This window comes from Chelmon rostratus, chromosome 21 (genome assembly GCF_017976325.1).
Source record: "Chelmon rostratus isolate fCheRos1 chromosome 21, fCheRos1.pri, whole genome shotgun sequence".
Lineage (NCBI taxonomy): Eukaryota > Metazoa > Chordata > Actinopteri > Chaetodontiformes > Chaetodontidae > Chelmon > Chelmon rostratus.
The window spans coordinates 552,810-574,576 of record NC_055678.1 but is presented as its reverse complement, the minus strand read 5'-3'; the positions used below and the strand labels follow the sequence as shown (position 1 = coordinate 574,576).

Sequence of the window (21,767 nt, the reverse complement as noted above, 5' to 3'; positions counted from 1 at the left end):
AGTGAGCGTTTCTCGCAGCAGGATGGTGCATGTGGCACCGAGTGGAGTTAAATCGCAGCGTGTGTTGGTGGTGAAGGAATGAGATATATCATAGCTGGTTTGGGTCTGGAAGCTTCGTGGAGGCGTCATTAATGTGTTGATGAAGCAAAAAGCATGAGACGGTTTGTTCTTCAAATATATAATCTTAGTTCAGTCATACAGATATATACATCGTATAATAAATAATATTTATAAAAACATAACATTTACGATTATAAAATAAAAAGGGAATTATTCACTTTGAAACATTTGTACAAAACTTTGGATATAGCGGGGAAGTCGGGGTGGGGGGTTGGGGGCTGGAGGGAACTGAACACAGAAAGGTAGGCCCAGGTAGGGGGGGGGCTGTGTAGAAGATGACACAAATGCTAAGCTATGTCACAAAGAGAGGACAGCCTACACACTACTGGGTATTTCTGTTGCTGTTAATTAATAGGAAGCAGGCGGGACTGTCAGAACATGTTATGTGGAAACCTCCCCCAGCTTGTTCCATCCATCCATCCATCCATCCATCTGTCCATCCATCCATCTGTCCACCCATCCATCCATTCATCCATCTGTCCATCCATCCATCCATTCATCCATCTGTCCACCCATCCATCCATTCATCCATCTGTCCATCCATCCATCCATCCATCCATCTGTCCACCCATCCATCCGTCCATCCATCCATCCATCTGTCCACCCATCCATCCGTCCATCCATCCATCCATCCATTCATCCATCTGTCCATCCATCCATCCATTCATCCATCTGTCCATCCATCCATCTATTCATCCGTCCATCCACTCGTCCATCCATCCATCCATCCATCCATTCATCCATCTATTCATCCGTCCATCCATCCATCCATCCATCCATTCATCCATCTATTCATCCGTCCATCCACCGTCCATCCACCCATCCATCCATCCATCCATCTGTCCGTCCATCCACCCATCCATCCATCCACCCATCCATCCATCCATCTATTCATCCGTCCAGCCACTCGTCCATCCATCCATCCATCCATCCATTCATCCATCTATTCATCCGTCCATCCACTCGTCCATCCATCCATCCATCCATTCATCCATCTATCCATCCATCCATCCATCCATTCATCCATCTATTCATCCATCCACCCACCCATCCATCTGTCCATCCGTCCATCCACTCATCCATCCATCCATCCATCAATCCGTCCATCCATCCGTCCATCCACCCACCCACCCATCCGTCCATCCTCCCATCCATACATCCATCAATCCGTCCATCCATCCATCCATCCATCCACCCATCCATCCATCCGTCCACCCATCCGTCCATCCTCCCATCCATCCATCCATCAATCCGTCCATCCATCCATCCATCCATCCATCCACCCATCCATCCGTCCACCCATCCGTCCATCCATCCGTCCATCCATCCATCCATCCATCCATCCACCCATCCATCCGTCCATCCATCCATTCATCCATCGGTTTTCCATTCACTTCTGTTTGTCACTGGCAGCCGTCATGCGCACACTCATCCACATGTTGCACACATAAATCACGGCGCCCCGAAGACGCTTCCCAACCTCCTCCTGCTTCATGTTCTCAGATTCAGAAGTCTTTTCTGCGCTCCCAGAGATCACAGCTACTTCTCCTCCACAACCTTAAAATCATTTCCTTTTGTTAAAAATTACAGTCAGCGTCGAGCGGGCCAAACATCCGAATGACATATTTTGATTAAATTACAGTCACTGTTCTTCCAATATCTCCAAAACCAAAACAACGAAGCAGTTTTGGGGTGCACTGACATGTAAATTCACGATCCAGGCTTCTTAAAAACCTCAGCAGGCCAACTGAGGGAAAACATGGAGGGCAGGAAGAGGCTGTGCACTCCGGTCTCCACATGTCGTCACATGTCCCCCTTTTTCCTGACAGCGATAAAAGAACGACTCGCTCCAGACTAAAGTCTCTAAAGTGGACCTGATGACTGTATGAAGAGTTAGATACAAAGATCTCCCAATAAGCACTTTGCTCAAAAGACCAGAATTAATATTAAGCATGCTAAAGCTTCATCCAGTTTGATGCAGAAATGTATAAATGAAGCAGCCATAAATGATCTGCCGCTCGCACGATGTGAGCACTGAATAATGCACGACTGCAGAAATCATGAGCACTTTACAGGTCGATTGATGCAGGAACAAAGTCGTCGTTCGTTAAGAACTGCTAGCTCACAGCGAAGAAGAATTTGCTCGTATAAACAATGCTCAAACGTTTACCACCTGGAGTTATGCGTAGCTGAATAGTGCATACATATACATGTGTAGGGTTGTTAGTTAGTGGAATGAGCATGCTTGTTCACACACATGCTGCATACCTCCAGTCCCAGCCCAATGGTAATATTTCAGAAATGCGGGGCTATAAAATCTGCAGCATAGATCTTCCGGGCTCCGCGGCCGACTGGTGCAGCAGTCAGTCAGCAGGGAGTAGCAACACTGAGGATTTCATCAGCTCAGTAGTCAAAAGACAGGACCGTGGCACCTCCGACACCTGCCCGCTGTTCTCAGTTCATTCAGTAGTTACAAAGTGATGGTTTCCTGGGGCCGCCGACGTGTTCAGCATCACTTACGACTAAGTGACCACGTGGAGGTCGGTTTAGTTTCAACAAACAGACAAACAAAAGGTAAACCGGCCGGACCGGCCAGAGGAGTGAGGTGTTAGTTAGAAGAGAGTTTTTTTTTTTCTTTACTGCATTAATCTCACTGGTAAAAAGTGTTACTGTACATGCCACAAACTGTGTCGGCATGGAGGGGGAAATAAATAAAGACAAGGGGGAGGGGAGGGGCCCAATGCTGCAGGGAGGGGAACCGGCGGAAAGCGACAACTCGAGCTTCTTCCCACGAGAGCGGACGAGATGGGTCAGGTTGTGGAAATGATGCAGTGGTTTGGAAGACAGATTCTGGAGCAGGGTTTTACAGGAGGGGGTGTACCGATGTGCCTTCAGGGTGAGTGTGTGCGCTGTGGGGAAGCAGGGGGGAGATGCAGGGCGGGTGGGCAGCACTTGTAGTCCAGCAGTTTGTCCGGAAGCCTCGCTCACTTGCACGTGTGCACGTCGTAGACACGCACGCACTCCTGGCAGCTGACGTAGCAGCACCAGTGGAAGATGCAGTGGCACTTCTCTTTGCGTTTCTCAGTCCGGGTGTTGTGGCCGCGGCCGCAGCACAGCAGGTCGCAGCCCTCGATGCCGTGTGACGACACGTTGCAGGCTCGGTCGCGCGTCCCGAAGGAGCCGGTCTCCGGGTTGGGCTCGCAGAAGTTGGGCGAGCCCTCGTAGTAGACCAGGTCGCGCTCGGTGGGGTGTTTAAAGAAGTTGTACTTGACCCGCAGCGTCTCCACCCAGCCCCGCGACTCGCGGTGCTTCTCCACCACCATCTCCGAGGCGCTGTCGTACTTGTCCTTCAAGTAGTCGCCCAGCATGCGGAAGTCCGGCTGCGCCCACCAGCACGTCTTCACCTCGCAGCTTCCTGACAGGCCGTGGCATTTACAGCGCAGGTGCATGTGGTCGAGGATGGTCTGAGAAACACAGAACACAGTTTATGTTCACTCTGCAGGTTTAAAGCTTTAAAGTCAACATCGCTTCTAAACCGGATCTACAAGCAACCCTGGCTGAGAAAGAAAACGTGTAAAACTTCTTATTTTCTGCAAATCAGTTCCTGCAAATTTTGTTTCCAGACTTCTCTGAAGATTTTTCACAACATCTGAGCACAAACAACTAGATGTTTACCATGTGAATAAATCCAGTTCCTGAACCAGCCAGACTTTTTATTTGGGACACATCATGCACGTCATGCAGCGTCTGTGGCCGCTCAGTCAACGCTGCTGCGCTCCACGGTCTGAACAGGAAGTAAGCTAACCGCTGCTCCCTACAGCACATCCGGATTATTCCCTCTTACCATACTGAATAAATGATATCATATCGCTGCCCCCCCCCCCCCCCCCCCCCCATATGTTTAGCCTCTTTTATAAATAAGAACTAAAAATGAGTTGAAAAGGTTAAAGAATTAAATTTCAAGGCTTCTCTGCAGGCTTGTTTGTTCACCGTGTCCATGGAAACGACGATGAACGCAGGCGTGACGTCCTCACTCAGAAAAGATGCTGTTTTTGCAGATGTCGACCGGCCTGCTCTCTCTCACACGGTGGTAAACATGTTGACTGCCATGAAAAAACTTTCTGAGTGTATGATCAGCTTAGTTTTAGCAATGTTGGGTTTTACATTTTAGGGTTTTTTTTCCCCTGGAAATGATTAAAATCAGATTCCACACTCGTCCACGCTGCGGAGGAATAAACATGACCTCCACCAAAGACGTGTCTTTTGACGGTCAGTTTGTCGGCTTTGATCCAGCTCGGATTCGCGGCAGTTATGATAGATATGCATCATATGTCCTGTATGTGTTCCCTGAGCCAACAAATCCCTAAATCCACTTCTGGTGGCTTTGGGGGAGTGTGTGTATGTGTTTCTGTGACTTTTCTTGCAGCGTCGTTGCAGCTGTGACTAGAGTCCACGTTAACTGCCGTGAATTCAATCTGACTACAACCGTCATCCTCTGGGAAAAGTCAAGCTACAAACCTTTCAGAGCCTGTTTCAAGGCCAACAGGTGAAGAGAATCTGGTGCTGATTTTGGGTGGAGTATCCCTTTAACGTGTCATTAACTAAAAGGTCTTAATTTGATGACTCGGTGCTTACGGAGAAGTCTAGTCAGTCACCGCCAAGCAAAGTCTGCTGGATCCTACGGTCAGAAATTTACAGGAAATTCAGTGATGTCGACTAACAAAACCACTAAAGACTCGCAGAGCGGGCCAAAAAAAACAACATGGCGGCGGCTTTAAGTGCCGTGCAGCTGTGGAGCGCCGGCGCTCGGCGCTGCCGTGATTCTCTCTGAAGTCATCGGCTCGCCTCGTGAGCGAGCGCCCGCGGGGCATATTTCACCTTTGTGTTGTCATTTTGTTGTGCTTTAATTCAACAGCTATATTTAGCTGCAGAATTCCCCCAGCTGGGGCGGAAGGCAGGTGGCTGGGGCACCTCTGGGTGAGGAAGGGGGGAGAGTGGGGGGGGGGGCAGATTTAGGGGTGGAAGGACTGGTGACATCACACTGTGGAGCTTGTCATGCAAACATCAAGTCCCAGAGGCCCTCGGGGCTAAATGCTGGAGCGTGAGGGGGCCAGGTGGAGCAGAGAGGGGGCTGACGGTGCTGCTGTGCAGTTAGCTGCTGCCCCCTCACATCAAAGGGACGTCTTGTTGCCGTGTGGTCCCTCCGTTTGCCCCTCAGCCTGTTTTCTCCGAGCGGTGACAGCAGCCAGTGATGTTTTAAGTCGGAGCTGATTTCCTTCTTTTCCCCTTCAACTCACTCGGGTTATTTGACTGGCAGGGAATTTTTCGCTGGGACGCGAGGCATGAAAGGCGAGGCGGGGGGGCGAGGCGGGAGGGAAGGTGTTGCTCAGATCAGTAATTAACCAGTCATTCAAAGTCAAGTGCTCGTTTTCAAGTGGAAACTCAGAAATGTGCGGACAAGTCAAATACCAACTCCCCAGCCGCCACGAGAACAATTAACAAACAGCGGCGTCACCTGGAGAGAGAGACAGTCAGATCATTGTTCGCCGCTTGCTGCGTCCCGCTTTGCTCCAGCTGGTTGTACAGTGTGTGCTCAGGTTGTCTAATTACTGTGACGTATCGCAGAGAAACTCTTTCATCCAACAGTACAAACTGTGCTCGACAATGGAAGCTGCTTGTCTCCTGATCACCGTCACACAGCTGCAGTCTGATCAGTTTCTACACTATCTGGCCAAAAGTATGTGGACTGGACTCACCCGTCAACCTCTGTTTTTCATGGTTTAGCTCCAGTGATGGAGATCTGAATGCTGCAACCCACGGTGATGTTTTGGACAGTAAAGCTCAGTGGATGCAGTTCTCCTACTTGTTCCTAGATGTCGGCTTACGACTGAAGGGGACCGGACCTTAGCTGTTTGAGCCCCCAAACTGTGGAACCTCTACTGAAAGCAGACAGGCTACATCTTTAGCATTGGAACATGTTTTTATGTTGTTTGCATTGTTGTTTTGGTTTTTATCTGTTTTTTCTGTAGAGCACTGTGTAACCTTGTTAAAAAGAGCGCTATTCAAATAAAGTTTATTATTATGATCATGATTCGATTATGACGTTTTCCTGTTCCAACATGGCAGTGGCCCTGTGCACACAGCCAGGTCCACAGAGAACCCTGACCTCCACTCCATCCGAATCCCTGCAGCCATGTTCCAAAGTCCAGACGAGTGGAGGCTGTCACTTTGGATTTGGAATGAGAATTTCAACACTCACGTCCACATACTTTTGGCCAGGAAGCATATTTCCATTTGAAAAACAAAGCTAACAGCACATCCCTGCAGAGGTTCCTCATACGTGTCTACATGTGCTTACCGTGCGTCCGGCCTCGTTGTTGTGTCGGTTCATCGCCGAACGAGCGTCTGGGCGGTTCTCTCTGGCGTCGGCGAACTCCCTGGATACCAGCACCCCAAACTCTGCGTCCTCACTGCAGCCGCCCCACTTCCAGCCCTCCCCAGGAGGTCCCTTGTGGTGGGAATCGCAGCCGCACATGGTGGACGTGCCCTCGGCGCAGGAGCGCGTCACCGCGAACGCCACGCCTGCAGAAGCTATGGCGTGGACGAACGCTGACTCTCTGGTTGCTGAGAGACACAGAAGAAGACAGACAGAAGGGCAGAGAGACAGAGGGTGTCAGTCTTGTGTTAAACATTGACAAGGCGATCTTCACTCCTGCCAACATCCAGACAGAGGTACTGAAAGGGATGCCTCCAGGCAGTAACCTTTTAACACAACATTTCATCTTTGAGAAGTGCCACTGAAAACAAGAAGCCTATAGAAGCGGAGTCGAACGTCGGTACATTAACGTGGCTCACAGAATAAAAATACGACCACATCGGCGATGAGGAGGCAGAAACAACCGGACGCATGAAGGAGGCGAAGAGCAGAGTCCCTGCAGTGACATCAGCCCATTGTGGCTGCGTCAGGAGGGCTGACGCTCAGCGGGATCTCCCTGACCTCCTGTCATCCCTGAGGTGTGCTGCTTTGCATCTGGATAGTGTTTCAGGAATGTTGTCACCCCCCACCCTCCCATCCCACCCGTCCCCGTTCAGAGCCCGAGGCCTTCTGGTGAAACCGAGCAGTGTGTCGGCCCGTTTCTTTTTCACACTGAAGGATGGAGTTACGCCTCCTTTGAAGGCAACAGCTTATTATGTAACCAGACACCATTGTTTCACGATCACAGCACACTTAGCACGGCTCGCCCATGACACTCCGCTAGCTCTGAAACAGACACAGAAAAACACTCCCAGAGGTAAGGGGTCATCCCGCAGTGGCTTTACGAGCACTGACAGCTGCTGATATGCGCTGTCCTGTGATCTAACTTTTGAAATTTGTACGAATGAACGACCGGAGAATAAAATCCATGTTTGCAGACCGCAGCGGGTGCTAGAGCCAGAAATTCCTCAGCGATTCAAGCCAATGAAGCTTTGAGGACCCAATCAGAATACTTCACAAGCCACAAGCTGATGTTTGCCTGGAGGCTCGTCAAATGTTCCCACCCTGAGTGTGTCTGCAGACAACAAACACAGTTTTATTTCAGCCGTTGATGCCACGAGGGTCAGGATTTGTGCCGTTTCACAGGGAGGATTTTTTTGATGTATCTGTATTTCTGAGAGCATCCCTGCTAATAACTTACAGGTGCTTTGTTGTGAAAATGTAATGCAGATACTAAAAGACAGTAAATAACAACTATGTTCAGTGATATCTGGAAAATAAGAATTCAAGCTGTTATTTTAAGATATATTTATCGTATTAAATCTAAACAATGAGATGCTAACTGGACTCCGGTGTGTCCAGACATTCTGTATTTTCAGAGCTCATTGCCGGTAAAAGCGATACAGTTTTTGGTTTAATCCCCAGTGAATCCTTGCATGATTGGATGACACGCAGTCCTCAGGTCCGGCATCCCCGCTCACCCTGGCAAGCCTAGCCGGGCCCTCCACAACAGGGGCCTGTGAGCCCTGGGCCCCTGGAGCTCTGGCTGTTAGCCAAGGCTAGCGCTGCCCCTGCTACCTGCTGGGCCCATCAATCCGCCTTTGTTTCCCTTGTGTCACACTGTATTATCCACACAAAGGGCCCAGCGACTCGCGCCCCCGCAGCCCCGCTCTGCCCGGAGCTGGCATTCCCTAAACTCCCTAACCCCCCCGCTCTCTCCAGCCACCCCTCTGCCAACACCCTGAGCTGAAATCCCATACACCACCACCCACCACAGGACCTCAACCCCCCACTTCCTCCAGGCATCCACCAACAGCACCGCCATGGCCAACACGCAGCTCAAGGTGGCTGGGGCTGGTGGCTGGTAGCTCTGCCTTCCCTGCCTCCAGCTTTTCCATTCATCACTCCCAGAGTGAGCTGCTCTCCTTCCTTCCTTCCCTCCTTCCTTCCTTCCTTCCTTCCTTCCTTCCTTTGCTATCCCAAAGTGCACACCCCGGGCTAGGTTGGGAGAGATCCCCTTTCAGCCTGTTTTCATGACAGAGTCAAAAGGGCGTGTGAATGGGGCGTCCGTGGGAGCTGGACTGTGTGAGGCGCGCACTGGTCTTCATGCACAGTAGGGGTTGAGCAGAGCCCCCCGGCCCTTTTCTATTGCCTGTAATCTCATTTGGCCTCCCCTCTCCCTTTTATTTGACTGAGGAGCTTGGACTGCTCACACTGCCCATTCCTGCCCAGATTCCTTCCCCTCTGACATGCAGGGTAACTGGTTTCCAATCAGCAGCCTCGCTCGCAGCACACAAACGTCTACCTTTATAATCTAAGCAGGACAGCTGCGCTCGTCCTTTCCGCTGTCGGGGATCGTCCAAAGGACAAAGTTAGCAGAGATATCTTAGAATTAGCATTCTGCGTGTGAAGCGCGTGATGGATGTCCCCAGTATTTCTGCTGTGCTTGTCAGCTTTCGTTGATAGATTTACCACGCTGACCCTCTTTCATGTCGGGGAGTGTAAACACGGTCGGGAAACCCGAAACAAAGTCGCTGAAGCTGAAGACAAATGTGACATCGCAGGTAAAGATGGATGGAAGCTGAATAACGTGTCGGTGTCTGTACCTGCGCTCGTTTCTCACGGCAGCCAGGAAAGGTGTATATTATTGTAATTGCCCTAGTTAGTCGTTTGTCAGCAGAGGCCCAGAGAACAGGCAGTGCTCAGCCTCAGGGCTGGAACTGCTAAACGCTATGTTTTGTAACAGCTTGCAGTAGCCTCAGCTATATAACCTACTTTTACAGTCGAGTGTTTTCGGCAGAGATCATTTAGATCATCGTGGATTCTGTACTCTGTAGTCTCAGACCGCAGGCTTTTCCTTCACAAGCACTCCCAAATACTTTACCTTTATCCAGCACGGGGCCGAAGATGGCCAGGTTGTCCTTGATGGTGGTGCAGTTCCATCGGCGGCCCCTGAACTGGTGCTGGCATTCCTGGATCCCCAGCTTGACGCCTTCGGCGACGCTGGGCATGATCTCGATGTAGTTGCGACAGAAACGCAGCTGCTTGGGCACCAGGCCGGGGATAGAGCCGCACAGGATGGGCTGGGAACCCAGAGACGAGTACTGCTGCCCGAGGGCCAGGGACCTGGGACACACGGAGGGGGACAGCGTCACTAAGTGAGATCTGCCGGACGTGAAAGATCTCTGTGACTGTGTCAAACACTCGAGAGGATCTGGAATAAAAAGAACTGCAACACGATCAGAGGAGGACATCACTGCACTAACGATAAGGAGTTCAAACAGGCTAAATTTAGTTTATACTGATTTAACTTTTATGAGTTTGAACCTCAGTACTTGTTTTGAAGTGATAAAAGTGTCTGTCGCACAAAGACTTTTGCTTCTTTTGTTGAATCTGCAAATGTTTTTGTGGAAAGACGTGTTTGTTTCTCAAAGCGTGTCGGCATCGTGTCTTCTCAGGATGCTCACAGGATACTCTGCAGGTTTACACGATGTGGGAAGTGAAGCGACTTGCCTCACAGTACAAGTGTGTGCCCTCCCTGAACTCAACCCCATAATAGAAACGGTGGTGACCTGCCAGGGGGGCCTCTGTGAAAGGCAACCTGCTCGACGAGGAGAGCAGCGGCAGGACAGTGATTCATACTGAGTGTTTTATAGACTCATCTGCTTAATATAGTTTATACTAAGAGCTCCTGTTTACTTTGTCTTGTTTTTCCAGCAGGAGGAGGGGGGGGGGCTAATAGGCCCACTTCAGGGCAGGGATACCAGCTATTAGTACTGACTTTTCAAAGTGTTCCCACTTGTTAGTACACACAGATCAGCTGATGGAACAGATAACATACAAGAACCTGTCTGCTTGGATTGGGAAAAGCCCCCTCACAGTGTCAAATATATGAAGGCACCTGCCTCTGCAGTTCCATCACTCATTTGCGGTTTTCCTCTGCAGCTGATTTGTGAAGAACAGCAGCATGTACAGCTGAGTTTGTTGGTGATGGATGAAAACAGCACATCTGAAGCTGTGTGCCTCACCAGAAGGCCCCCACAGATGTGCCTAAACAGGGACTGATCACCACAGCGAGACAGCTCAGATCAGCCTGCCATGCCAGAAACCATTATAGTTTCATTCAGGTAATTAATTTTAATTGCTTTCTATTTCTCTTGAAATAAAAGAGAGAGGCAGAGAGAGCGGGAACGTGTTTTCCATGCTCTGTTTTAACATGCTTATGTATGACAAGCTCAAACAAAACTGCAGCTTCACCCAGAAGGTCACGCAGTCACTGCAGGATGTCAGACTTCTGGTTTGTTCACTCGAAGTTGATCAGAAACATGTTTCTGTGCAGGTCTGCGTTCTGAAGAGACGCAGGCTTTACAACAGATGAGTGTGATTTGGGTGTGAACGGCGTGAAGATGTTCGGAGGGAAGAGCTTCACCAGCGTCGAGCGGACTCCGGCGCTCGGCTGAGTCTGAACACCATGAGAGGATCAATGGGGGGACAGTTGATGCTGATCAGATCAGAGCGCCACTCAGGATGACCTCAGGACCCCTACAGGGCACAACCCAATCACAGCAGCCGCTGACTCTGACAGATGTGCAGTGCAGTGGCCCACCCCAACACCAAAGTCAAGCCACTGAAGTCACAGGGAAAAAATCCCCCCTCACATAGGCCTACAGCTCTTTGGCTTTCTGCATATGGCTAAACTCTGCCCCCTGCCCCTCCCACACCCTGTTTTTGATCTCAGGTGAGCACTGTTACATCAGGGTTTGGCCTCACAGCTGGTCTGATGGACCGTACGACGGTCGGTAATCGACCGCTCGTGTTGTTGGCGCGAGCTTCCTGCCTGACACACAACAAACAATTCTTAAGTTTCAGTGCGAACCCCGTCTGATCTCAGCTCCTCCAGGACACTGCAGTTACATAAACTGCTCAAAACGTCCAAACACTACCATACACAAGGAAAATAAGTCCCTTCTTTTTCATACCCAACATAAACGCCGTTTCGCCCGATCTGATGTTCCGATGCAGTCGGTAATTCGATAGTGCTCATCAATCTCCATTCGTGCTCTTGTCTTGGGTGTACCCAAGCGAAGGCGGCCACATTAGCTCATCTGCCAGTCCCGATCCCACCAACATCACCGAGTTCAAGTGTTGCTGACTTCACTCCGTCTGGTGACTGAGTGACTCAGGACCTTAATTACACTGTCTGTGAGCTCGGCTGCTGCCCATTAATCTCTCAGTCATGGGACGGACCAGAGAGATTTGAACTCAGCACTGTCACATGCTCCCCAAAGACATCAGTCAGTTAACTCAAAGGAAAAAGATATCTCTGTATTTAGACCTCGGTGCCAACCTCTTCTACATTTCAGGCTCTGTTCAGGACAGCTAGACTGCCTGCCCACGACGCTGACATACCGGCTTAACCAGCGATTACAGTATTTCTGATGGAATCAATTAGCTAACCACACAGGACTTTGTGGTGGACATAGCATGTTTAGACTTCAGGCTGTGGATCTGCCAGCCTATTTGTCTTTGTTTGCAAAGGATGTGCCTCACTTGATGCGAATGGACAGATGAGATGAAAGGGATATCTTCTTGGCTAGGTGCTAATGAGAGTCTTAACCCTGAGGGGTTATGAGGCGTATCGTGCAAACAGACACACACGCAGACTCATGCATGCAGACCACATGTGCGCCACGCTGATCCTGCCTGCTTCGCCTCACTTCTGGGAAGCCACGAGCGACGTGTCTCGACCGAGCGAGGGAGCAGCAGACGCAGAGACCTCCACAGAGCCGAGCGCCGGGGGAATCTACTGCAGGGGGCGAGGCGAGCGGCAGAGCAGCGGCGGACGGCAGGGCTCGGCAGGTGCGTGCCCAGGCAGGTCCCCGTGGGGCCTCTACTGGCCCGGGGCGTTTACGGCTTGGTTGGGGGTTTTCTCAGTATCCAAACTGGGCTGATGTGAAAGTATGACGGGCTGCTGGAAACCACAGAAATGAAGCAGAGGAAACAAAGGGATTCCACCACACACCTTGCTGAAATGTGGAAAGTCATGCGATCAAGACTGTAACACTGTCAACAAACACTTTGACTCAGTCACTCCCAGTGTAATAAAAGCAGCACGACGTCTCTGCCGCCTGGGTGGAGGAGTGAAGTGGCAGGCTGCTCCACTGCATCTCACTTTTTATGTTGCTGTCTTGAGTCAAGAGGTGAGTCATGGACTCAGGTCCTGTCAGGGAAATACTGCAGCTGCTGTGCTGGGCGGTCTGCGTTACAGGGGTCAGTGTGCAGCACATGTCTGTGCACAGATCAGCTTTCTTTGTGGGACAGCCTCCAACGTCCAGAGGCACAAAAAGTACCAGGTGACCCTCTGAACCTGCTGAGAACATGACATCTGACCTCACTGCCTTTAGCCTGATGGCCTGCAGAAGCTGTTTGAAGTTCATGACCAGGGTCCATAAGCAGGTTTCTAAGATCAGGTACCTGCTCACACTCTGCAGTGACGTGTACATGCATTAAAGCACGGCCTCAATATGTCTCTGTGTGGAGGTCTAAGGCCTCCAGCACACACAGATACAGTCCTGTGACAGCGCACCTGTGATGGTCAAAAAAGCTTTCAAACTACTTTCATGTGAGGAATAAATTCATGTAGTTTATTTTCATGACTTTAAAACTTTAGATTGCCTCTCATCATTTCACACTTGAGACTTTTACATTAAAACGAAAGTTAAACATTTGCTCTGCTTCTTGCTCACCTTGTGTGACACATCACAGAGATATAAACGATTAGGCTGAATTATCTGAAAGTTATTTCCTATGATTATACATGTCCTGTAGGCGTGTTCTGCAGCAAACTAAGCACGTTTTGTTCTGATCCCGCCAGAAGAACGTTTGAGGAATCTGGAAAACAGCAAGTTTTCTCAAACCACCTGTTTACAAAATTTGACTTGATTAGCACTAACAGAGCTAGCTAAACTTAGCTCTATGCTTCCAATGCAGTATTCAATATGATAGATGGTCAGCTATATGACAGCTGGGTAAACAATGTCTGCCAAACCTTTAATTACTTTCCATGTAGTTGGAGAAGAGATGCTTTAGTCAAACATGGTCGGTTTTATACTTTGTTCTTTGTGCCTAATCAAATATTGCACTGTTTTCTATTGTCTTACTCCTCAAAGTTTTATTGACAAAGAGGATAATGTACAACATGTTAAAAAAAGCCAGCACATTTAAATCAAATATAAGCGAAATAAACACATTTCAAAAGTATTAAATGGTAAATTCATAAACGCAACCACGTAATTAACTACAGCAACGTCTTTGGTGGCGCACTGACGTCACGCCGTACGTGCATCGGGCCCTTACGCCATCACTGCTAACGTTAGCTAACATGAGTTAAAGCTACATTTTGTAGAGAGATAGCTTCTAAACGTAAGTAATGAAATCATATTTTGTTTCTAAGTATTTATCTTCGTTCCAGAGCAGAAATATTCTGTGTAAGTCCTGCATTGAAGTTGTATTGAAGTAGTTTGAAGTGTTTAGTAGCAAAATGTACTTAATGTAGTTCACGAGTAAAAGCACTCATCATGGCCCCTGCCACTGTTATGTTTTATTAGACGCTATTAATGGACGGTTATGATCAAAAGATGGACATGTAATGTTGTAGCTGATTGAGGTGGTATGAAAAGCATATTTTAAAAGTTTATCGCATGTCTTCTGTGTATCTGAATCTGGAAAGTAACTAGTAACTATAGGTGTTTAATAAGTGGAGTGGAGTGAAAAGTACAATATTTCATCCAAAAATGAGTAGAAGTCAATAGAAGCATGAATTGGAAATAGTCAGGTGAAGTACCAGTACTTCACAGCAGGAGTTAAACACAGTACTTGAGTACACAGTGTGTATTTTGTCAGTTTCCACTGCTGGTTTTCAGCTGAAATCATCAACCCGAGCAGCGTCTGTTCAGGTTTGTTTGTTAATTCAAAGTTATTGAAACTTTTTAGTTGAGAACAAAGTGGAACGTTTAAGTAGGAGAGCGAGGCCGATATGAACAGAGAGGGATTAGAGAGCCTGTCACAATCCATCCCTGCATGCACGATTCCTGAGGCGCTGTTCAGGCTCATGGAAACCTGCGTGCATGTGTGAAGGCAGACTGAACTACGCGGCTGTGTTGCTACTTGTAAGATCCCACTTCCATCAGGGTTATCACTGAGATACTGACAAGAGCCGGGATTCCTGACTCGTATCGCCGCTCTGTGCAAACACTGCGGCTGCGTTAATTGGGTCGCGCCCTCGTCGCAGGACACGCTGAAAACCGCTGACACACGATGATATGATTTTCCATTTGGTGTCATCACGCTGCAGACTATTGGCTTCAGGTCAGGAGGAGACTGATGATGTGCTCAGCTGTGTGTGGTGTCACAATCAGGGTCGCAGCTTCTAAGTTAGTAAAATACCAGGATTTGTTCAGCTCTGATGCTCCATTCAACCTCTCATCAAATCCTTTATCTCCTCTCTTTTATGAGCAAAGAGCAGCGTACAAAACACTTGGGCTCCTTCGTAAATGTGACCTTTAGCATATTTTCTGTTCCTTGTAAAGCTTAAAGGTGCAGCTAAATAGAGTCAATAAGTCATCCAAAAGGATTCACAAACAGAGGCTCATTTTTGATAAAATGCTATTGTATCCAACGTATTCACCAAAGTGGTTACTGACGACGGGTGCCAGTCGTTCTTAGCCGTGCCTGAACAAGTTAACTTATTTCATTAGAGAGAAATTACTGTTAGCTTATGCTGAGTTTGCGCCTGAAGCGCTGAATCCCAAGCGCGTTCTGTGAGAGCCAGGCTCCCGAAAAGGCCTCTGCAGTTAGCAGACGGCAAGAATATTGTTTGTATTAAACTCTAATCTACCTCTAATTTACCTCTGTATGTTGACGCCGCGGCTCGGCTCGTCAGATTTGCCTGGAGGACATCGCGCTGCTAAATGAGGCCCGAGCAGAGCAGAGAGACGCGCGCTGAAAACTCTGCCGTCAGGATCTCGGGTAGAAATCCCTCACCAGAGTCCACAGAGACGAAAAGACACGCGAAAGAGAGTAAGTGGGCCAAGGAAAGTTGCCGGCTTTGCCCGAGGATGGGACTTTTCCTGGTGGGGGCTGGAATGCAAAGCTCCTGTCTGTGTTTTGTTGTCTCCTCTTTTTCTTTGGCACACTTTTGATTTGTAGTCCAACAGCTCCTGGCTGATCAGATAAAGGATGACAGGACCCCTGAAAAATGTTCCAACCTGTTCTGTCTTTCTACCTGCTGCGCCTCCCCTCCTCTCCCCTCTCTGCAGACTGCTGGGACAGGGAGCCCCTGCAGTCACATGTATGGAGACGTGAAGAGGGAAACTGAACAGGGTGTAAACTTGTGAACCTGCCTGTCAGGAAGTGAATGAGAGCAGCAGCAGCTCTGCACAGAAGGCACCGACGAACGGCTGTCTGACTGGAGGCTCGGTGCCTCGGTCTGCCTGTAGGTGGACAACAGAGCCTGTTTGAATGGGGGTGTTGAGGGACTGCGTGAATGAACGGTGCATTGTTCCCTGCCTCTGCTCATCAGGGGCAGCTCGTTGGCGCTGCAGCTTGAATTGCCAGCAGTGATGCATCCGATGCAAATCATAACTCGTGATGGATCGTCTGGAATCTTCCTCTGTATGTCTGGAATTTCTGCGTGGAGATTTCGAACACCACATCGTGTCTTCAAAAGTAATTAAAAAACTAATTGCTGTTGACTTTCTCATACCTAAAAAAAAAACTGGAATGTGAACGACATTGTGGGAGATCGACCCGGTTCCCGAAGCTCGTCGGTCTGCAGGTTTTTCACTCAGGCATGACCGCCTGCAGCCCCAGCTCCCTTTTTTGATCCGCCGGTCCCCGTCTTTAGGGCTGGGGGTCGTACCTCAATGCTTTTTTTATGTACAGAGCATTTAAACAGATCATCTTGTGAACATTTTTGCTTTTTTAGATTGTTGTATTTAGACAGTTCGTGTTAATCTGCTTGTGTTTCGACAACATGGACGTTTTTGAGATGTTTGGCTTCTTTTGTGAAAAAAAAGAGTTTTGTACAAAAACATTTCCGCAACAAGAAAGGTATTTTGGTATGAGTACCACCTCAGCTAACTAGTATTTAAAAGTTAATAGAACCAGCCCTAACCAGAGGAGGGTGAACTTCATCTCATTATCTTTGCAGCTGATGTTTTGTCACTTTCCATTAATCCAAATGAGTCGAAGCTCTGTTTGAACAGCATGTGAACTGGCTCTCTGTGGAGCTCCTGAATGAGATTCATCTCTTCCTGTCCAGACTGCATCTGTTAGCTGTTTGGTTGACCTGGTCAGTCACCTGAGGGCTGCACAGGTGTGATCAGCTCATCTCTGTCACTGACCCTGAGTCTCTTGCTGCCAGTAATTAACATCTGTAACAAGCCATACAGGTGAGATCAGCCAGGTAATGAAGACCTTAAATATTGTGTGTTTGTGCCTCCACACGTGTCCCCTAATGATCTCTTTGCCCCTGGCCGCTGCCGTTTTCCCTTTGAGGAACCGTCCCAGCCTGTGTTTTAGTGCGGCTAATAGCTGAGCACTGGGGGACTTTGTCATTTCCTACAGGAGCACGTTGCATGTGCTTTGATGGTGGGTGAAGATTAGACTCGCCTTCGCTCTTTGAAATACCACTCTCCTTTGAACCTCTCACCTAGCTTGGGTGGATAATGTCATCCCACGGGCCTGCTCACTGCACGCAGCCTGTGAATGTTTTGTGGAGGTTACTCTCACTGTGTCAGTAAGTCCAGACTCGTGTGTCAGCGTCATTCTTCAGGATGGGACAGATGCAGCACAGCATTTCACTAAATCAAAGTGTTTTGATCCGATCCTTGAGCCTCACTGTGGCCTTCGTAGCTTAGCGACACCCCTGCTTCGGGCTAAATTCTTGGTAGTTTTCAGACATACTACATAGTCATCCATGTTTCTGAGGAATTTACTCCTTCCATATTCCCCGTATCCCTGTGGATGTCACCCCCTGTGGAGATGTTTCTCTTGGGCTTTAGGCCAAAATTGCCTTTGACCCTGGCCCTATGGCAGCCATTCATAACGGGACCCCAAAGTTTCCTCTGAATGACATTCTTCTGGACTTTCCTGCTCTTTTCTCCAGCTTCCCCTGCTCTGGTGAGAATAAAAGCCAAACATCCTTGATCTTTTCACACAAGGCAGCAGACAGAGGATTTTCCCTCCGTAAGAATCATTTAAGTGATCCTTTTGCCAGTGGTCGGGGTTTTGGGGTTGAAGATTGGATTGAAGATTGGAGGTGGAGGGGTGGGGGGTGTCACAGTCAGATAATGACATTCCTGAGACCCAGAGATGGACTCCAGAGCCCCATTTAAGCCGCTCAGGTTGAACTGGAAAGGTCTGTGTATGGACGGGGCAGTTTGGTCAACCTGCTGAGACCCTTCCAGAGGTTTGACACAAGGCTGAGATCCAGCAGCTCCGAAAACAAAAAACAGGTTCAGCACAAATCTGACTGGAGGTCACATTTTAGGCTTATACATGTTCCAAAATTTAATTAAAGGACGTTAAAAATGTATCCCAGCTTTAATAATGCACAAAGCCTAATTATAGAATAGTCTTTATATGTGAATTACCTTTTAACTGATGGTATTTCTCTGTACGTTTCCCCTGATGACAAACAGTTACCTTTCACCTTTGCTCGAGTCCTTCTGAGTAGCAGTGACTGAATATTAACCTGCGTTAAATTGCTTATTTTTCCAGTCAGATTTCTGCAAACTGCTAGTAATGAAGTTAAACTAAGCCCTGTGAGGTGTTCTAAGTCACAGAAACTGGTTAATCAGCACGGCTCTGGTTGCTCATTAACACAGTTAGTTATTTTAGTGCATGCTGACCATCACTATAAAACTATTTAGCACAATTTCAAAACATGTCTTTATCTGTTTCTGTCTCATGTTCTCTGTTTGATTGACTGTTCACATCTCAAGTAATCGTAAGCATTGAAAAATGTCCATCTGAGGTGGAGCTGCTTGAAATAATAATGAGCACCAAAGACATTTACATAAATGGTTCAATGCCTCATGCAGATTCCACAGAGGTGACGATAACAGAGGATTAAGAGAATAACAGTTATTGGATTTAAACATGTGGTGGCTGCGCGGTGCGATACGACAGAGTTAAACCGATAATCGCCGCTGATGCTCGGTGGCTGGCGTCGGCGTAAATTCAGCGGAGGTAATTCCTCGCTGAAAGTGACTGTCATCGTTCGCTTACAGCTGACATTGTTTATGCGAGGAGCACAAACACTTTCTGGCTGACAGAGCTTAAGCTGCTCTGAAAGTGGTTGATGAGTTAAGCCATACGGGTTTAACACGACGGAGGCTGTGGCGCTTATTACAAACCTCGGCTTTAATCAGAGGGATATTGTTTCAGAGGCCTTCCAGTTCTTCTGTTGTGTTCCTCCATTATTAAACGGGGGTTAAAAGGTGAAACCAGAAGGCAGCATTAAGCCAGAGGACAGATATTTTTTGAGAAGGGATGGCGCTGTCGGACCTGTGGATCATCTGTGGTCTCCACGTCGCTTTAAGCCGTCAGGAATCCTCTCAAACCTTGATTTTGGCCATTTTGCACCAAACGACGGTTTCCCCCACATTCTTGCATTTCAAGAAGGCAGTTTACTCTGTCTCGCCTCCCAAACCCACCGCATTAGTTTGCTACGCCTTTCCTTTCTACTACACCTCATCCTCAGCCATGCATATGTGCATATCACTGAGTTATTTATGCTCTGTTTTGTTTTCAACACCCCATCTTGTAAGAGCAAGGCTGCCAGGCATAAAGCAGTCAAAACTCCTCTCCCCCCGAGCCCGTCCCACCTTGGCTGGAGAATTTATGGCCAAGTCCTCGCCCCTGAGACAGAAGCTGAGAGGAGCCGGCCCCGGCCCTCGCTGAAACTCGGCACCCTCCCGTTTGACGCGCCACCTCATTTTGTCTCGTTTTGGACGCGCTCGACACCGCGGGGCGATGCCACTGACGGCGCTGTTTGACACCCATTCCTCAGCACCTGCCCGGTCACCTGGAGCTACGGCTCTGCTTTTCATCTTTCCGCCCCCCCCAGTAACCCCCCCTCCCACCCAGCCTACACTTCAAAATTTGTTACCCAAATCAAAGGTGGCGCGCATTGTTGAGGCTCGAACATTACACCGGTGTCATGTAAGCTGCTTGAACAGAACAGCTGCAGGTAATTCGCGCAGAGGATCCCGGCTCTTTGTCGCTGCTGTCTGAGGGTCCTGCTGAAGCCAGGAGTGGGTGTAAAGTCCTCTCTGCCATTAACACTTCAGCCCTGTGGCCTGTGTGCTTGGCAGCTGCCTGCTCTGTAAATGAAACCAGAAGATGCTCGCGGTTTGGACGGCACTACGCTGGGACCACATGCTAGTTGGGCTACTAAAAGTGCAGTAGCTCTGACAAGTATTGTGTTGTGAGCCAAAAGAGCTTTGTCATACGCCTACACAAATATCTCCGAAATAGAAGCTTTATGTTACAAAAGAAGAGCAGGAGCCATGAGGTCAGCTGCATGTAGCTGCATTTCTAATGAGATAAACCTCTAAATTTCAGTTGCCGGTGCCAAAAGCGATCTGGGATAATTTAACAAAGAATAAAACCCTGCGGCACCTAAACATATTGTCTCCTGACAAATCCGTAGTGGAGGGGGTGAATTGTGCTGCAGTTGAAAAGCAAAATGACATGCTTAACTGTTTTTTTCCAAAAACAAAAGGTTCATCTAATGAGTGCCGATGGCCCGAGGCAGACCGCAAAATTTGTAATATTTTTAAAACTGTGTGAAACTTCGGCGGCGGCAGAGATTTTCTGAACGTTAAACATCGACCAAAAAAGCCCAAAACAATTCACATTCGGTTCACGGCATGTTTGGGGGCCGGCGGCCTGAATGTAGAACAGTGACACACAATAGCAAAGAAAACAAAACGACGCTGATCTTATAAGTCACGATTGTTGCACTCCTGAAATGTTCTGGAAGAGAGACGGATGGAGCCGCAGGAGCAGGAGCCCGTCGGAGGCTTTGTCGAGTTTTCACCAGCGACGTCAGTGTTGTCATTGTCCCTGAGCGACATCCACAATTTATGTAATAATGACTGATCTCACTCGCTAACGCTGATGAGTGGAAATGCCTCACACGTCCTCACAGTGCTGTTAACAATTCATATCCACATGGCACCCCCCCCCCCCCCCCCCCCCGCTGATCTATTTCTCCTTAAATTCTGAAAAGAAGTCCACATTCTGGATCGTTTAGTGCTTCCCAAACTCAAAATTCGCCCTCTTTGCATCACAACATGCTCCAATATGATAAATGGACGTGAGTGCAGAGGGGAAAAGAACGGCGAGCCTTTTCCGTTACACTAGTATTTGAGGTTAAGATTCTTTGGACTGGGCCGGAGAACATTTTTCCACGCAGTCAACTGAAAGTGCACATTCTGCCCTCTCAGAAATGATCATTTGACCAAAAAGCGCTCCCTCTCTTCGTGCGGCTATAGGCTCTGATGCTGAAACACTGGATTTGTACTCACCACCAGATGGGATAGCCTCCAAGCACCCGTGAGCTGGACAACCACACACACATCAAATATCCAATCAGATACAAATCCATGAGGTAAGCCTTGCAGCGTGTGAGAGGGGAGATGGATCAATACATAGAACTCCCAGCAGGCAGCGAAGAAGAGTTTCCAGGAAGAGGAGCTTTGGGGCAGCTTGATTGTTGAATGAGGGGGAAGATTAAAATGATATTGAAAAAAAGGTCTTCCTCCTGTTTTCCCCCCTCTTTGAGTCGGGCCAGGAAAGTGTGTCTGTCTCCTAGTAGTTAAGAGAAGAAGTGTCTCTCACACACGCTCCTACCCGTCCTCTCCTTCCCTCCCTCTCTCTGAGGTTCTTCCCTAAGGTAGATATCTTTTTCTCTCTCTCTCTACTTTTTCTCCCTCAGGATGCCTCATCCACAGGCCCAATATTAAAGGGGGGGTGGGGGTGGGGGGGGGGGGGGGGGGGGGGGGGGGGGGGGATGAGGTTTGGAGATGTCAGCTGGCAAGCCAATCACAGAAGATGGCCTTAGGTTACGAAAAAAAAATTATTATTCGTTCCCATCTGTCAA

At 48.6% G+C, this 21,767-nt stretch overlaps 1 protein-coding gene across 1 annotated transcript; it reads right to left on the bottom strand.

The window, feature by feature from the left end:
• Positions 1-3,104: 3,104 nt before the first annotated feature.
• wnt3 (wingless-type MMTV integration site family, member 3) lies at positions 3,105-21,272 on the bottom strand. The gene is made up of 4 exons (XM_041962635.1): positions 21,193-21,272; positions 9,480-9,721; positions 6,479-6,744; positions 3,105-3,584 (listed from the first exon to the last, which is right to left on the bottom strand). Exons 1-4 carry the CDS (start codon positions 21,270-21,272, stop codon positions 3,105-3,107), a joined length of 1,068 nt encoding a protein of 355 aa, XP_041818569.1.
• Positions 21,273-21,767: the final 495 nt, after the last annotated feature.

Coding starts and splice junctions, on each gene's coding strand:
- wnt3 (XM_041962635.1), bottom strand. CDS start 21,272: ATGGATTTGTATCTGATTGGATATTTGATGTGTGTGTGGTTGTCCAGC. Junction 6,745..9,479: donor CGGCCCCGTGCTGGATAAAG/GTAAAGTATTTG, acceptor TGTGTCTCTCAG/CAACCAGAGAGTCAGCGTTC. Junction 3,585..6,478: donor ACAACGAGGCCGGACGCACG/GTAAGCACATGT, acceptor TGTGTTTCTCAG/ACCATCCTCGACCACATGCA.